At 46.0% G+C, this 15,752-nt stretch overlaps 1 protein-coding gene across 1 annotated transcript; it reads right to left on the bottom strand.

Annotated features, from left to right (window-relative positions):
- Positions 1 to 8,929: 8,929 nt before the first annotated feature.
- On the bottom strand, positions 8,930 to 15,281 carry LOC146342098 (T-cell-interacting, activating receptor on myeloid cells protein 1-like). The gene is made up of 5 exons (XM_084808470.1): positions 15,245 to 15,281; positions 14,017 to 14,301; positions 13,073 to 13,360; positions 11,350 to 11,610; positions 8,930 to 9,503 (listed from the first exon to the last, which is right to left on the bottom strand). The coding sequence occupies exons 1-5, from the start codon at positions 15,279 to 15,281 to the stop codon at positions 9,373 to 9,375; spliced, it is 1,002 nt and encodes a 333-aa protein (XP_084664596.1). The 3' UTR covers positions 8,930 to 9,372.
- Between the last annotated feature and the right edge of the window lie 471 nt (positions 15,282 to 15,752).

Raw genomic sequence — 15,752 nt, 5'->3', positions numbered from 1 at the left:
TGTGCAATGGAGCCATGCTCAGTGAACTTGGTGTCCAGCCAGTTTCAAGAACAAAGCCTCTTCTCTCTAGAGCAGGGGTGAGGATTTGTGGCCCTCCAGATGTTTTGGCCTACAACTCTCATCAGCTCTCACCATTGGCTATGCTGACTAGGGGTGATGGGAGTTGTAGGCCAAAAACTCTGGAGGGCCACAAGTTACCTTCTAGAGCAGAAGTGGGCAACAGGTTCAAGCTAGAAGTCCCCTGGCTGAGGGGTGGTGGTAGGAGCAGGATCTTTTCCCTTCTTCTTTTGGGTGGCAAAGAGACCCTTCCACCCATACACCTGTATTGGTAGAGCCTTCTACCAACCTTAACCTTTCCCCGTCAAGAAAACAGTTCCACCCTCTCTTGAAAGAAAACATTGAGGTTGAAAACAGACATTGCCAGAAGTGGTTAACAGTGCCGTGCTCCATGATACACAACGTGAGCCACCTAATTGGCATCATCTGGTTTCTCAGCCGCATACCCTGAACTGCCACCATTTGTGCTCCCTCGCACTCCCCCCACCCCGAAGTGTTGGCTTGCAGTGCTGTTGACTTGCTTCATTCTCAGGCCAACTGTCTTATGGCTTCATAAAACGGTGCATGGCTTGGGTGCGGGCCTCTCTCCATCCATGCAAGACCCATTTCCCAGAACACCCTCCTTCTCTGGGCTTTCTAGAACTTGCTCTTCTGTGATGGGGCTTGGGGGAGGTGAATCAGGAGGCCCGACAGCTGTACACATTTGGGACCTGGGAGTTGGCAGAGGCAACCATTCCTCTTCTGCATTATCAGGAGTCACCGGCGGTGCCATTTCTGCTGCCTCCGGAGAGCTCATGGTGTTAAGACGATGGCTCTGCTTTGATCTAAGTTTGGTGTCTGGTAAACCATGACAGTCAGCGGGGACAGGATCCAGTCCTGAAGGGACTCCCACTGTGATTTCCGGGAGAATAGAAGGTATTGGGGAAATCGAAGCAAATAGATCTAAAGGACATTTCTCCATGGGTGAGCCCAGTCACTGCCCCACTGTGGAGGAGACATCTTCCACAGGGGAAGAAGATGGTATAGGCCACATCAAAACTGTGGGCAGAGGGGGACCCTCAGATGGCACTATTCCAATCTCTGAAAGATTGTTTGGCAAGACCTCTGTCTGGGCCTTTGGGTCTGGGAAGGAGAGGGTGGTGTTTGAAATGCGCTCATTGAGATGGAGGCCTTCGGCAGTGGTGGTGGTGGTCATCTCAGAAACAGGCCTTGGAGCAGAGAGATCAGAGTCTCCAGAGGGAAGGGGTCCAGCTTTCAATATGGTCTCAGGACTGGGGGAGGTGTGCGGCTCCTGCTGCCTCTCCAGGAACTGGGAGGTCACTAGCAGGGCAGGGCAGTCGTTTAGCATGGCTGGACTACTTTGCACAAGTATGGCGGGAGCGTCTTCGTGGCACAGCGACTCCAGAAAGCTGGCCTCCTGTTGAGGCAAGGGCTCCAGAGTGGAGGAAGGGAACGGCAAATTGACAGAAGCTGCAGGACCGATGTGGGGTGAAGTATCCTTCCTTGCAGGAGGAGACAACAGAATCCCTGGAGCAGGGGGCGGGGGGAGGGGGAACAGTATATGAACAATAAGTCGGCCGCTCCCTACAATTCAGAGGAGTTTCCAAAAGCCCGCATAAGCTCTGACCTCCACAAAGCACCCCCTACTGGTTTTACTCACCACACTTGGCCACATCCTTCACAGCCTGGCTTCTGTCTGGAAGGAAGCACCACTGTGGCCTGTCCCTCACAACTAGGGAAAGTATGTTCCTGATCGCGTTCACAGTCTGGGACACGTTTGCATGATTTGTGAACAGGAAAAAAATTCTAATAGGAACCCCAAAGAAAAGGAAAGAAATATCCAGACTCTGCTTATCTATTTTCCTCATACTTCCTTTTTGTATGCTAATCTATCACAAACAAACAGTAAACTTAAAAGTGTCATTATCACCTCATGCACTAGCCAGAGCAAGGAGGTGATGACAAGGCTTTCACTGCTCATGACCTTATTAACTAGCCAGAACATCAATTACACTGGAGCCTGGGCAGATGAAGTCAATCACTCCTGGAAAAGGTCCTGGAGATGCGCTCCCTTGATAAGGTGGCTACGTGACCTCTTTTAGAGAGGATAATTCTCTGTTTGAAGGTATCCTCTATTTGAAGGGCTGTCCTGTCCAGCTCCAGTTTAAAGAACCATAAGAACTGTCCATGAAGAGTTTGTACCTGGCAGGCCCACCGTAGTATTCTGCACTATGGTGAAATGTACTGTATCTCTATTTAGAATAAAACTATTATTTTTAAATATGCATCTTTACATATAAACTAGCATATGCAAATTGCTGCCCTCTTTTTTGGCAATGCATTTCCTCTTTTTTGGTATACATAAGTGGCCAACCTATCATACATAAGTGGCCAACCTACCTTTTACATTCCCCCTCCACTACACCACTGATAGCTAATTTTATTTTTTTCATTTATTACATTTCTATACCGCTCACAAGGAGGTCAAATCAGTCAATCCTAAAGGAAATTAACCCTAAGTGCTCATTGGAAGGACAGATACTGAAGCTGAAGCTGAAATATTTTGGCCACCTAATGCGAAGAGAAAACTCTGGAAAAGACCCTGATGCTGGGAAAGACTGAAGGCAAAAGGAGAAGGGGACGGCAGAGGATGAGATGGCTAGATAGCATCACCGATGCAGTGAATATGAACTTGAGCACACTCCGGGAGAGAGTGCAGGACAGGAAGGCCTGGCGTGCTATGGTCCATGGGGTCACGAAGAGTCGGACACGACTGAACAACAACAACAATAGCTGGAGCTCTCTGGGCAGTTCACAACAATTAAAACCACAAAATACAGCATAAAATACATTATAAAATACAAATTTAAAACAGAAGCTAAGACTCAAATGCCTGGGAAAATAAGATGGTCTTCACTTGGTGCTGAAGAGTACAACGTGGCTTCCTCTCTGGGAAGCTCATTCCATAACTGGGGTGCCACATTCCACTCTACCCGTTACATTCCACTCTATGTGTGGCTAGTCAGCTGTGCAAACCCAGACTGAGGCAACGTTCGCACGTGGCGGCATTCTACGCAGACGGGGTGCAACCTACCTCCACTTCCAGCCCCACTGACAGACAAGGCCAGCTCCACGGGGAAGGCAGGGAGCGGTAGAACAGGGGCCTGGTAGCGCCAGACCTTCTTTGCATCCACGATCCGTCCTCCTTCCCCACCATCGAGGCCTGAGAGAGGTGGGGCTTTGTGTCCACTCACGTTACATTCCGCAAAGCGTCCCGGACGGGGAAGCCTGCTGAGGAGGCGAGGGAGTCTGCTGGCAGGAGGGTGGGCCCTGCCAAATAAAGTCAGCCTGTGCCCCAGTCTGGCAGTGGTGACTGGCAGGTGGCTTGGGATGCGGCTCAGAGATATGGGCTGGAGGGGCCCTGCTTCACGAGGAGTCTTCTTTGTCCTCAGTTGGAGAGGAGGAACACTCCTGGGCCTTGGAGGACCTGGAGAGGAGAGCCGGCTGTTCATCATCCTTAATTTGGACAAAGAGGAGTGACAAGATGGTTCAATGTGTCTCTGGAAGCCATACCCTCTGTCCCAGGACCTCCATTAAGGAAGAGGTCATCTTTTTTCCTTTGGCCAGCTTGCTGGTGGAAAGTCCAGCTAGGGTGGGGCTGAAATTGGGAGCAAGTTCACAGGGCACCTGTGTACTAACAAAACTACCCAAGGGGAGCTTCTTCCTCTTCTTCTTTGTTTTGCTAAGGTAGGCACACAGGGAAGGGGGTGATGGAGATCATGGCAGGGGAGGGTTAAACCTCACAGTCCCACACACTGGGCGGGGGGGGGGAATGAAAATTGGGATGGGTGTGTGCTTTTACATAAAAATAAAACCTTGACATAATTTCTGCTTCTATGCTGTTTAGCATCACATCTAGTTTGGTCCTGACTGGTATATACAAAAGCAAGCAAGACTCACAAAACAAGCCGTTTGTTTTTAAGCAACTCCTGCACTTGAGTCATACAGTGGGGGAATGCTCAGCCTCAAAAGCTGCCCTGATGCTAAACACATTTCCCTGGGAATAAAAAGCACATTTCATTGTACAAAGGGATAATAGAAAATGTAAAAGTATAAAATAATAAAAGGAGCATCTGTAACCATGTACATGTCTGGGCAGCCACCCCTTAAGTCATATATATATATATATATATATATATATGGCCATACCCTTCCTCCCACTCTTCCAATCTGGGCTAATGCTGGTTACTGAAGCATCCTCTCTTTCTTCTTTGAAATTACACACACACACATACACACGCTCTCCAACCTGGGCTGGTTTGGCCCCAAGGTGGAGCCCTAGACACACCATTGCACCTACCTCACTCACTCCAGAAAGGGGAGGCCCTGCAGAGGGGCTCAGATGGTGATCCTGATAATTGGGCAGGTTCATATGGGAGCAGGCAGTCCTGTGAGGAGCCTGAGCTCAGGCCTTTCATGGCTTTGTTAAGTCAGCAACCACAAAACAGAGAGCTTTGGCTAATGGGCAGTATAGAAATGTAATAAATAAATAAACACTCTGAATTGTGCCCAGAAACAAACCGATAGCCAGTATTAAATACTGGTGAAACATGTTGACCTGGTTTGCACGTAATGACAACAGGTTGAGTATGGGTTTTTTATTGAATCGAGGGCTGTTATTGAATCATGGGTTGTCGTTAGATGTGAACCCTGCACTACGGTTTAACCATGGTTCTTTTCCTGGGCTGCTCACAGTTAACAACCCATAGTTAAACCCACAAGTAAACCCACATATCCCACAAATCAACAACAACCCATGTTCTGGGTTATCTACCATCGATACGTTAGAAGCCTGGCTGTGGTCCAATAGCTGCCCATACCACCACTGGGCATTTATTGATCATCAGGAAAAGCCCTCTTTAGTCACTGCAATTTTACCTGATTTGTTTTTTTTTTAAACTGGTCAGATTGAGTGGCAGGATCTTCATGCATGTAGGGGTTTCTCTTCCCATTTGGTCCATTTACAGAGAGATGCCGGCTCCCCACCCGTGGCTGTTCTCCTGTCTCATCCAGCACCTCTTGGTCCTCCATCTCGGCCAGAAGTTGCCGCAGGGAACAATAGCCATGTTGGGCGAGGTCCAACTGCCGTCCCTTCTGCCGATGATAGAGAGCCCCAAATTCTCGCAAGGGTACCCCTCTGGGATAGCCGCAGAGGAAGGTCAGGATAGTACCTTTGAAAGCTGCCTCTGAAGCCTGATCCATGGCCCTTATCTGCAGAGAGGGAAACACACATATAATTAATGATTGGCTCAGAATGGGAAGGAAGTTGGCCTGATACCAGGTGGATGGGCTTATGGGGATCTCAGTCTTTTACTGCCACTGCTGACTACTGAACAGCATGGATTTGCTAGTGTTGACCTACAAAGTGAGCCCTTAAATAGCTTTGACCCCAACAATGACAACTCCCAAGTTTTGGGGCGCCCTTGGGCAAGGCACCCTCAATGGGCCCCCTCCCTCAGTGAATCCACCTTCTCAATGCCATTGTCCCCAGCGGCTACTGCTCCCCTTTCTTTTTTCATGATTGCTATTATTTGCTTGCTTGGCAGGCAGAGACCAAGCAGGCCGTGACATCTGCTGCTGCTGCTATCTGGACCAGAGTGCTAGGCAGACGAACAAGCAGGTTGCATGGTGAAGAGGAGAAGCAACTGCAGGTGCCTCTTATAAGTGGGCCCCTGCTGGAGTTTGGCCCTCAGCAGGCATCCAGCTATGCCTTGACACCACCCTTGGGCCCCAATATCCTTAAGGCAGCAATGCCAGCTCAAGACATTTTGCTGCCTGAAGCAGAGCCCACAGGATGCCACCCCTCCAGACCAATACTTGAAAAAGTATTGCTGCATCATTCAGGCACCACATTCTTGTCTTTATCCTTCCCACCCCACCCATGATGCTGCCTGAAACAGGTTGCTTTCTCCCACTGCATGGAAGGGTCGGCCATGTAAGACAGCCACTCCTCAGGTCCCATCCCCTCTCTCTCTAAATGATCAGCAAGACCACTGTTTATGTTGGTACATCACAGCATTATTTTGCATAGCATCTAAAATAAACAGAACAGAATCTCAGTACAGATTATTATCTATGAGGTTTTTTTGAACATCCATAGCATTTTACAAACATTATCTGAGCGCCTTCTGTCATAACAGATTCCAAATAGGTAGTAAAAGAGCTGTCACAAACAAGAACTTCATGGCACCTTGAAGACTAATAAATTTACTGCTGCGTAACCTTTCCATGGGCTAGCACTCCTTACACCAGCAGGTGATGTCAACTGTAATAATCCATGAAGGTTTAGGCCACAATAAGCCTATTTTTCTTTAAGGTGAATTGGGATCCATTATTGTTTTTATCTCTTAGTATTCTTCACAACAATGCTGCCAGGTAGGTAATTATTACCCCCATATTCCAGATAGGAGTCTGAGAGATTATGATTTACCCAGCAACATGTAGGGAATTTACAGTGGAAGTGAGATTTGAATAGGGAGCACCCTAGCTCACATTCTTTGTTGTTACAGAAGCTCTATTGTTATTGTAAATGTTATTTATTTAGTATCTTTATGTCCTACTTCTCCAGACAAAGGAACTTAAGGCAATGTGTACATGGGGTTCCTGGACTGACACCCATCCAGACACTGACCAGACCTGCTTAGCTTCAGCAAAAGGGCTGCATCAATTACCCTCAGACCACACCCTATGGTTATTTGGTGGCAATATTAACAACACAGTACTAGAGTAATTGAAATAGGGATTTACCTACTAGCCCACAGAAAAACTTGATGAAAGATATGTGGGTTGTTCTGGTTGTTTTTTAAATGTAAAAAGGAGGAATTATTGAACTAGAAGATGGTAGCTCAGAGTTTCAGGATAAATAAATCACCTTTAACTCACCAAAATACCACTTGTGTTTTTTCTCACCTGTGCATTCTTCACCCCTCAACCTGCCACTAGACTATTTCTATCCACCACTGTGGTGTAACTAGCAATTTATATCCCTCACTCCCAGCAAAGGGTGGAACCTAAGGCTCCACCTGAGAAGGTAATCCTAGTTAACTCTTAATGTCCCTTCCAGACAGAACTCTACATTCCTAGGGTTGTTACTAATTTTTTTGAAGTGTTTTTTTTTAATTAACAGCTACAGCAATGAATGCAACTAGACAAACATTATATAATTCATGATTGTGACATCATGGTCTGTGCTACAACTGAAATAATAAAGAGACTTGTGGAACCTTAAAGATAACAAGTTTATTTGGGCATAAAATTTTGTGGGTTACAGCGCACTTCAGCCGATGCAAGGTGTTATCCTGAGTTACAGGTACACATGGTGGGCTGGGGAGGACTGTAAACAGTGAAATCAGAGGGTAATGAAATACAGTGATAATCATGTTATTAGCAGTGGTCACTCACAAAACACTTGTGTTAGTAACACAAACATCCTGGCATTGAGTAAGTAAGCCAGGCTTCCCCAACCTGATGCCCTCCAGATAGATTGGACTGCAACTCCCATAATTCCCAGCCAGTATGCTGGCTTGGAATGATGGGAGTTGTAGTCCAAGATACCTGGAGGGCAGCAAGTTGGGGAAGGCCAGGGTAAGCCAATTAATACATGTAGTAGGATAAAAGATTTTTTTAAAAATCATGATTCAAACCACTTCATAATTCATAAATATTTAACATTCTAAAATAAAAGAAAAAGTTTGAAACAAAAATAAGCACACTTTAAAATATGCCCCTCTCTTCAGTAAATAAAATGCATCAATTCTGGTAATATTAAGACACCCCAAAGCTTCCTTTTAACCATATAACTACTTATAAAAATTTCTTGTTCCTCCAGTGTTTTGTGTCAGCTAGCAGGCACAGTTGTTTTCAGTACCAGAATGGCCTTTTCTTTAGGTAAAAGACCTAAAATCCCTGCAGGCTGCACAGAGAGCACAGAACACCACATGCAGACCGCTGGCTGCGCAACCCTAATCTAGGAGATTGCCGTATGTGTCCAAAGTGTGTGGTTACCAGCTTCTCACTGGCCCCACTTTTGTGCCTTTAACAGCAGCATGGCTCACAGAAGTTCAATCCGCGAAATGCTTCCTACCATTTACCTCAAAGCCAGGAAACGCCTCCCCTGCTGCACGTTAGTAGTAGCAGCAGTGGTGTAAGAGGAATGATATAGCTCAGTGGTAGAGCGCGTGTCCTGCATGAAGAAGGTCACAGGTTCAATTCTTGGCATTCGTAGTCAAAATGATCCCAGCTAGCAGGGCAAGGAAAGGCTCCCATTCAAGAAAAGAGAGAGCCACTCGCACCAGCTGGGACAGAAAACCCCAAAGGCGCAATCCTATGCATGTTCAGAGAAAAAAAGTTCTACAATTCCCAGCATTCCCCAGCCAGCATGATAAACATGCAGAGGATTGTGCCCTTAGTTAACACAGGAAGCAGAGGCAGGGTCTCTCCACACCTAGCTTTGAGCTAGATGGAGTTTTGAGCCGAAGCATTGAGCTGTCAGTACTGTCTAGTGGTGGCTCTCCAAGTTTTCAGTTTTTCCAGCCCTATCTGAAGATGCCAGGGATTGAAGGCAGGATGGCTATGGTTCTTCCCAAGAATGATAAACCAACAGACCGAGGGCATCTCCATGCAGAGACTATTTATCCTGCAATTCTACCAGGGCTTCTGCTTCCCTATTATTTGCAGGATTAAGATCAGCCCTTTACACACAATTCCTGTTTTTCCCCTTTGTCTGCGAGTTCTGTATGTTTCCTTATACAGCTATTAGATGGAGCTGTTATAGCACTGCTTCCTCTTTACACAGACAAATTCAGCCTGATTCAAACTGCTTCTTTTTATTAGCTCATTATTTACATTTCAAATTAAGCTGTGGAAATGGTCAGAAACCATGGTAGAGGCACTGGAGGTTGATGATGTCATGTAAAGGACCTGCAAACTTCCATGAGTAACCAATCTCTACTGCAGGATAAAAGCCCCATGTGGAGAAGCCCTAAGATAAGGCAACTGTACATGGTGGTAATGGAAGACATGTATGTTCATGGCTGACTGTAGACCAAAGCTCCTGTTTCAAAGAAGCCCCGTTTACTTTTATGTGGCTACTCTGGAGTAAATTGGTTATGGGCTCCAGTCTATCTTTGTGGGTGGCTTCCAGTCTGCCTTTATGTCCCTTTTCATCAAATGACTTCACCAGAACAGGAGGCTTTTCAAAGCACACACTCAGTCAGTTCAGCAGGATCCGGCCGGTCCAGGATCCCCTCTCTTTGTTCAGTTCTCCTGGTGCCTCTCATTCCAACATGCGTCAGCTATAAAAAGTAGGGCCAATAACAGGACGCTGGCCCCGAGTCCAAGTCGCAAGGAGTTGGCAGTGGTGAAATCAGTGCTCTGGGAATGCGAGTCTTTAAAGAAACAAGAAAATATATAATGTGAAAAGAATGAATTTCTCCTATGAATTTTTTTCAGTATACAAAGGGTATTTCTTAAACAAACAAAAAAACAAATGGGTCTTTCATTTATCATTATGGGTGCTTCCAGAGGGCTCCTTGCGCTACTAATCATGGCTTTTCTGCTGTAAGCTACAAGAAGAATTGTAACTGATTACCTTAATTTCAGGGGTCTAGCGCTTTGTTGATGTGTGCAGTCTCACTATGACCACACAGTGGGTGTGACATAGCCACGTGGGCAGTGTTTTTTAATTGATTTTTTAACTGTGAATTTCAGCAAAACAAAACGAAAGAAGAAAAAGAACGGACAAAAAGAAACATTGCACTTATATATAGTATAATTACATGTGTTGAAAGTATCCATTTCAATTGGCTACATCATTCTGAAAGGAAATAAAGGAATTATGCATAAACGTCAAGAAAAGCAGACGAAATATACATATATGTGTCCTTTTGCAAGTCGTGCCTGTATGACATCCTTCCAACTGTTGATAATGTTGTTAGGTCCTCAATCTATTGCATTATAGGAGGTGAGCATCTATCCATCCTGTGTTGTAATATCTGATTTTTGGCAGTCAACAGGGTGCAGAAAATCCTTTTATGCTGACCATTTGTTAACATCCAAGAAACAGGTAAGTAAATGTGGGCAGTGCTGTCCTCTCCCCTTTCTCCACCCATCATTCATCACCATACATACTCTTCTCCTGATATTTTGAAGTGGGTGCTTTTCAGTGCTATTTAACACCCTGTTACGCACCTGTCTGTGTTTACAGTTTTTGAAGCAGCACAATTGCTATTTTTTTTTTAAGGTGGTGTTTTGAAAAGAGTGCCTGCACCACATGGCAAGAGGATTGCTGCTAAACTTATTTCTGAGTAAACATGGTTATGGATTGGGCTGTAAATCCCATGATTTCACCCCAGAATGCCCAATCTGTAGTTTAGTCAATCTCACAATGGATCTAATCAAGACAACCCAATTTAGTCAGTTTCACAACTAAACCTGCTGGTTGGATTTCCCCTGCTCTTTAGTTTGTGCTATTCCACCATAGCACAGTTGAGAATTTTAAAGAAACATTAAAGAAAAAAACTGCTTGCAGCACAGGACTAAGAGATTGCAGCCTTGCAGCAATACAGTCAGAACCTACACAGAAGTACTCGGAAATAAGTGCCGCTGTTTCCAATGTAATCCACTAATTAAATAGCTAATTGAAGTATGTGGGCAGAGGAAAGCTCATTTCCAGGAAGCAATTAATTAAGGCTGAGAGCTGGTAGATCAGGGGAAAGGACGTGCAGTGCAGAACATGAAATGGCATGGCTCTGAAACCGGAAATACACTGCAAGCAACAGAGAAAGGAGAGGCACCCCCAAATAGCATCCACTTTCCCCAAGGACAGCTCCTCCCACTGCCCTCTTTCCTATTCACACCTGTGAAGAGATTGCGCTGCTATTCTGCTCTTTCCCTCCTTCCCTTCTGCAGTAAGAATAAAAGAGTGAAGAAATGTCGGCAAATCAGGGGAGGATTACAATGTTTTCTGCACTCCCTGTAAAATTGTGTGAAGTTGGCATGGTGGTTCCACATTAAACATCCCATCTGGTAGCACTTGATGTGGCTTGAAAACCCACTTCGTGAAGCTGGATGCTTCCAAGAGGATAGAAAATTAAGGAGCAAATGGGGCATTGGCACAATAGAAGCCATAACCTGAATTCATTTTCCTGTGTTTGGTTTCCTTGCCAGCCATGAACTAACATCATCATCTTATTCTCTACTTCTGTGCACTTTTCACAGTCTCTTTGGACTCACCTTGTGTCCACACTTCGGTGGCATTGAGCTGGTATTCCCTATATTGACAGCTCAGCTCTCCCTTGGTAATGCTGAGTGCCTCTTCTGTGAGGTTGAAGCTTACTGTTATCCCATCTTGCCAAGCTCTGGTTTCAGCAAAGAGCTGCCCGTCTCGGTAAAGATAGAACCAGCCCTCAGCACTGGTGGGCACTGAGCAATTTACTCGATATCTCCCTGCAAAGTCCACCAGCACCTCCTGATAGTTGGTGTCCTCAGCTATATCTGGAAGAGTTAAGAGTGGAGCTGAGAGGTGGTAAAACTGAAAGGGCACAGCTCAAGAGAAGCTTACTGATGTCCCAGCTTTCTTTCTTTATTTTTCCATTTGCAAAGCAAAGTTTCTAGTCCTCATGACTATAGATATATACATTTTTAAAAACTAGGTTACTGTTTTGCATGTATTACTGCAAAGATTACATGAATTTCCTATAATTCAGAGTTGTTGACCATGGACCAAGCAGAATTGTCAGCATACCTCAGTGCACAAGGGGCAAATGGCGGGGCAAGGAAAGCATTAAGTAGGGGAACCAGCAATTCTGTACAAGAATTAGTGTGCATGAATTAGTATGCACAGAAGTTCAAAAAGGAACTGGGAATTCTATACTAAATGATCCAAAAGTGTAAATTTATAAAAGCCCAGTTGTGGGATTGGCATAAATTGGATGTGTTAGTTAAACCTGAACGGGCATTTAATTAATGTGTGTGCTTTCATGTTTGGTTCAAAATAGGTTTGTTTGGTTTTTCGTTATCATCTGCTTTTCATGATTGGGATTTCCGGAATACTGGTGGGGAAATTGCATGCCTTTTTAACTTGGTCAAGGAAAAGCTCTCGTGGTACATGCTTTCTTGATTACTGGAACTTATTAGAGTTTGTTGCATTGAAGCAACATACAAGCCCATGAGAGTAATGTTGACACTCTTACTTCATGCTCTGTGCCTCAGTTGTGGATACCTGTATGTGTGTGTATGTATATATCTATAAATTTATGTAGGTTAATCTTGCCCTTCCTCCAAGGAGCTCAGGCTGGTGGATATAGCATCCTCCCATTTTTACCATCACAACAACTCTGTGAGGTAGATTAGGCTGAGAGGGAGTGACTAGCCCAAGGTTACCAACAAACTTCATGGCTCGGGGCAGATTTGAACTTGGGTCTTCTTATTGATTCTAACCTGACATTGTTATCCACCACGTCAGCCTTCTCCAATCTGGTGCCTTCCAGATTTGTTTGACTACAACTCCCACCATCCCCCTGGGGAATGATAGAAGTTGTAGTTCAGCACATCTGGAGGGCAACAGGTTGGAGAAAGCTACACCATACCACACTGTCTCTGACTGTTGTTTAAAGGTGGATCCAGAAAGCATGATGGTCCATAGATCTACAACCACTTTCCCTTGCTCCAATCCCCTTCCCCCCATTCTTATCCTGAGGCCTCCTAAACTAGCTAATTCCAGCCTGCAGCCACCTCCACTATCTAATAATGTTGCCTCCTTTTTCCTCCCCAGCTGCATAAGAAGCAGAAATTCAACAAGCGAAGCCTTTTCCATCATCGCACATTCATGCCAGAAAAAAAAAGATTCTGCCTTTCGCATTTCTGCCTGCAAGACGTGAAGCCCCACCCAAAAAGGAAAGGTGGCAACTCTGTGGTCAAGCTGGCAAATGGTGTTCTCTCACGTGCATTTTCTCACCGATGACTCTCAGCTGCACTGGGTCACTGGCATTGGACCAGATGACAGGCTCCGCGATGCTGTGGTAATAGCAGGTGTATCGGCCGGTGTCGGCTACAGTGACGTTCTTTAAGGAGAATTCGGCGACACTGGAATCCCCCTGTGGGGTGACCTCAGAGCGGAATTCCCTGGCCTGGTAGAGGACAAAGCTGACCCCTGGTGATGGAGCCCAACAGCGGACAGTCCAGTCCTGCCCTGCAGAGACCTCCGTACTGGGACTTGCAGCGATGGATGGCTTAGGGTAGTGGTCTAAGGGAGGGAGAGAAACGCCCATCTACTTGAACTCCAGGCACTATGGTCTGCCAGCTTTTTATTCCGATAATCATTGTTTTAATATTATTGCAATGATTATTTTAATATGATTGCAATTAGTTTCTGTCCAGGCATTCCCAAGCCCCAACTCAATATCTACATTTCAAGTTTAGCCCTTCCAGCTGGGCCGCATGAGCCCGGTCTCAAATTAAGTAATAAAAACAACAGTAGCAGCATACCTGATTACATCTGAAAAGTCAAAGGAATTCAGTATAAGCCTCTCCCCTTATATAGGAATCTCTCCCCTTGTTGCAGTTAATTGATTGCACCTAAATCTGACATTCCCACATGCTGAACTAGTAAAACTGGACCACGCCACCAACAATTTCCATTAAGATCATGTCCTGAGAAATACAAAAACATTGATCTCATCTTTGGAGTTGAGGCTGAACAATCCACTCGATTAAATTGGTTTGTGCCTGACCTCTCGCAAAGCTTGTTCTCCGTATTTTAATTAATATGGGAAAGGCAGACAAACTCTTGAAAAGGTGCTGATGGGGAATTAGGCAAAGTCACACCTTCCCCACTAGTTGGCATCCTCTTCTGGCTGCCTTCCCTCCTGTAAGTAAAGTGGCTCATGGCCCAACACTCACCCTCTGTGATGTTTGCAGGGCCGCTGAGCGGGGAGCGAACAGCCTTCCCTGACTCCCAGATTTCATAGCTGCAGTGGAATTGCTCAATGGGGCCAAAGCGGTCGACCGCAAAGGTCACTTCAGATTGCCTGGGGAGGGCTTTCTTTTCAGCTATGGGCTCCCGGCTGCCTCCCTGGTATAGGTAGAACCAGCTGCCTGTGTATTCCCCCTGGGCTGTACAATGGAAGTGGTGCTTCCCTTCTGCATCTGGGGCCTGGTGCCAGATGATGGATGGCTTTGGCAGGGCTAGAAGAGAGAGGGAAAGAGAGAGACCAATATGCCAAACCCAGGCATGCTGATTCAGAAATCCAGTTTACAAGATTAAGCCAACCATAAGCATGCCAGTGCCTTGCAGCATTGGTTTGGCCACACCTACTGCCAGCATGCAGCCTCTGACAGATTACCCAGATGGAATATGGCGGCGGGGGCGGGGGGGATATTGCCTACCGCTGGTCAGTGGAGGCTGGTGACCTGAATGTCAGTGGGGCAGTGGATCCGCTCCGGGTTTCAGTCAGAACTGTAAAGGAGCTAACCAAGGTGCCCCTTGCATAAATCCTTTAGAGTTTTGACTGAAACCCGGAGCGGATGCCCTGTCCCACTGACATCGGGGTCACCAGCCTCCACTGCCCCTGATCTTTTCTGACTGGCAGTGGATTTCCAAACTCTTAAGCACAGCGAGCCTTTTCCACGACCTGCTCTCCAAGCCTTTTAGCTGGAGATGCCAGGCTGAACCTGGGACCTCCTGCACACAAACTTGTGCTTTACCATGGAGTTAAGGCCTCTTCACTTCCTTTTATTTTACCTAGGATTCTTATACTCTCTTCAATTTGGCTTCAGTTCCAAACAGGGTCCCAAGGTGGAGCAGCAAATCCTACTCCCCTCCGCAAGTCAAGGGGTGTAGTGTGCAAGGCCAGCCAAGTTCTTTTGGCATCTGAGGCAGAAAATCCCAAAAGCATCCCCGCCCTGACAATTAAAAATACAGTAAGAACAATAATTGTATAACTAACAATATGCTGATTTTTCATGAGACTCAAAATCATCTGCCTGAGGCGGCTGCCTCACTCTCCCCAATGGTAGGGCTGGCCTTGAGTTTTACTGGATGTTCAAGAATAGTCCCCAGAGGGAACAGCTACAGTGTCTCAGGGGCCCACCTCCCACCCGCGGATCTCGCACGCCAAACTGTACTCACTAATAGTAAGAAGCAAGACGGGGAGAGTAACAGGCATCCTTCGGACAGATGCAGAGGCTTCAAATGAGAATTGGAATGTCTGGAGACTCTCAGCATATATGAACCCCCCCGCTCTCCCCCAGGAAATGATGATCCATCATCAGTCACTTTTTTTTGGCAGAGTGAGGGGAGAGAAAAGAAGAAGAGTAGTTCCCTTTCTGACAAAGGCAGGAACAAATGGCTTCTGATTTGAGATTACCAGTCACTCTAAACACAGTTACAGAAGCCATTTCCTCAAGCATGAGTAGAGGAACTGACAAGGGGCATTCATAGTCAAGGCATTTTTAAATTGTATAACATGCGTTCTGGAGCTAGGAAGGTATCCCCCTCCTCCACATATTATTAAGGGGCTTTCTCTCCTCTTCTTCTGAGGAATAATAGGTGTTCCCAAGCAGAGATGGGATGTTTGCACCGAAAGATTTCAGACAGATCGCATTCAGGAGTATGCTAGGGGACAAACAATATCGTG

Source organism: Heloderma suspectum, chromosome 6, assembly GCF_057233095.1.
Source record: "Heloderma suspectum isolate Gila_16-S chromosome 6, 16-S_ref, whole genome shotgun sequence".
Classification (NCBI taxonomy): Eukaryota; Metazoa; Chordata; class Lepidosauria; order Squamata; family Helodermatidae; genus Heloderma; species Heloderma suspectum.
This window is presented reverse-complemented; position numbering and strand designations above follow the sequence as displayed.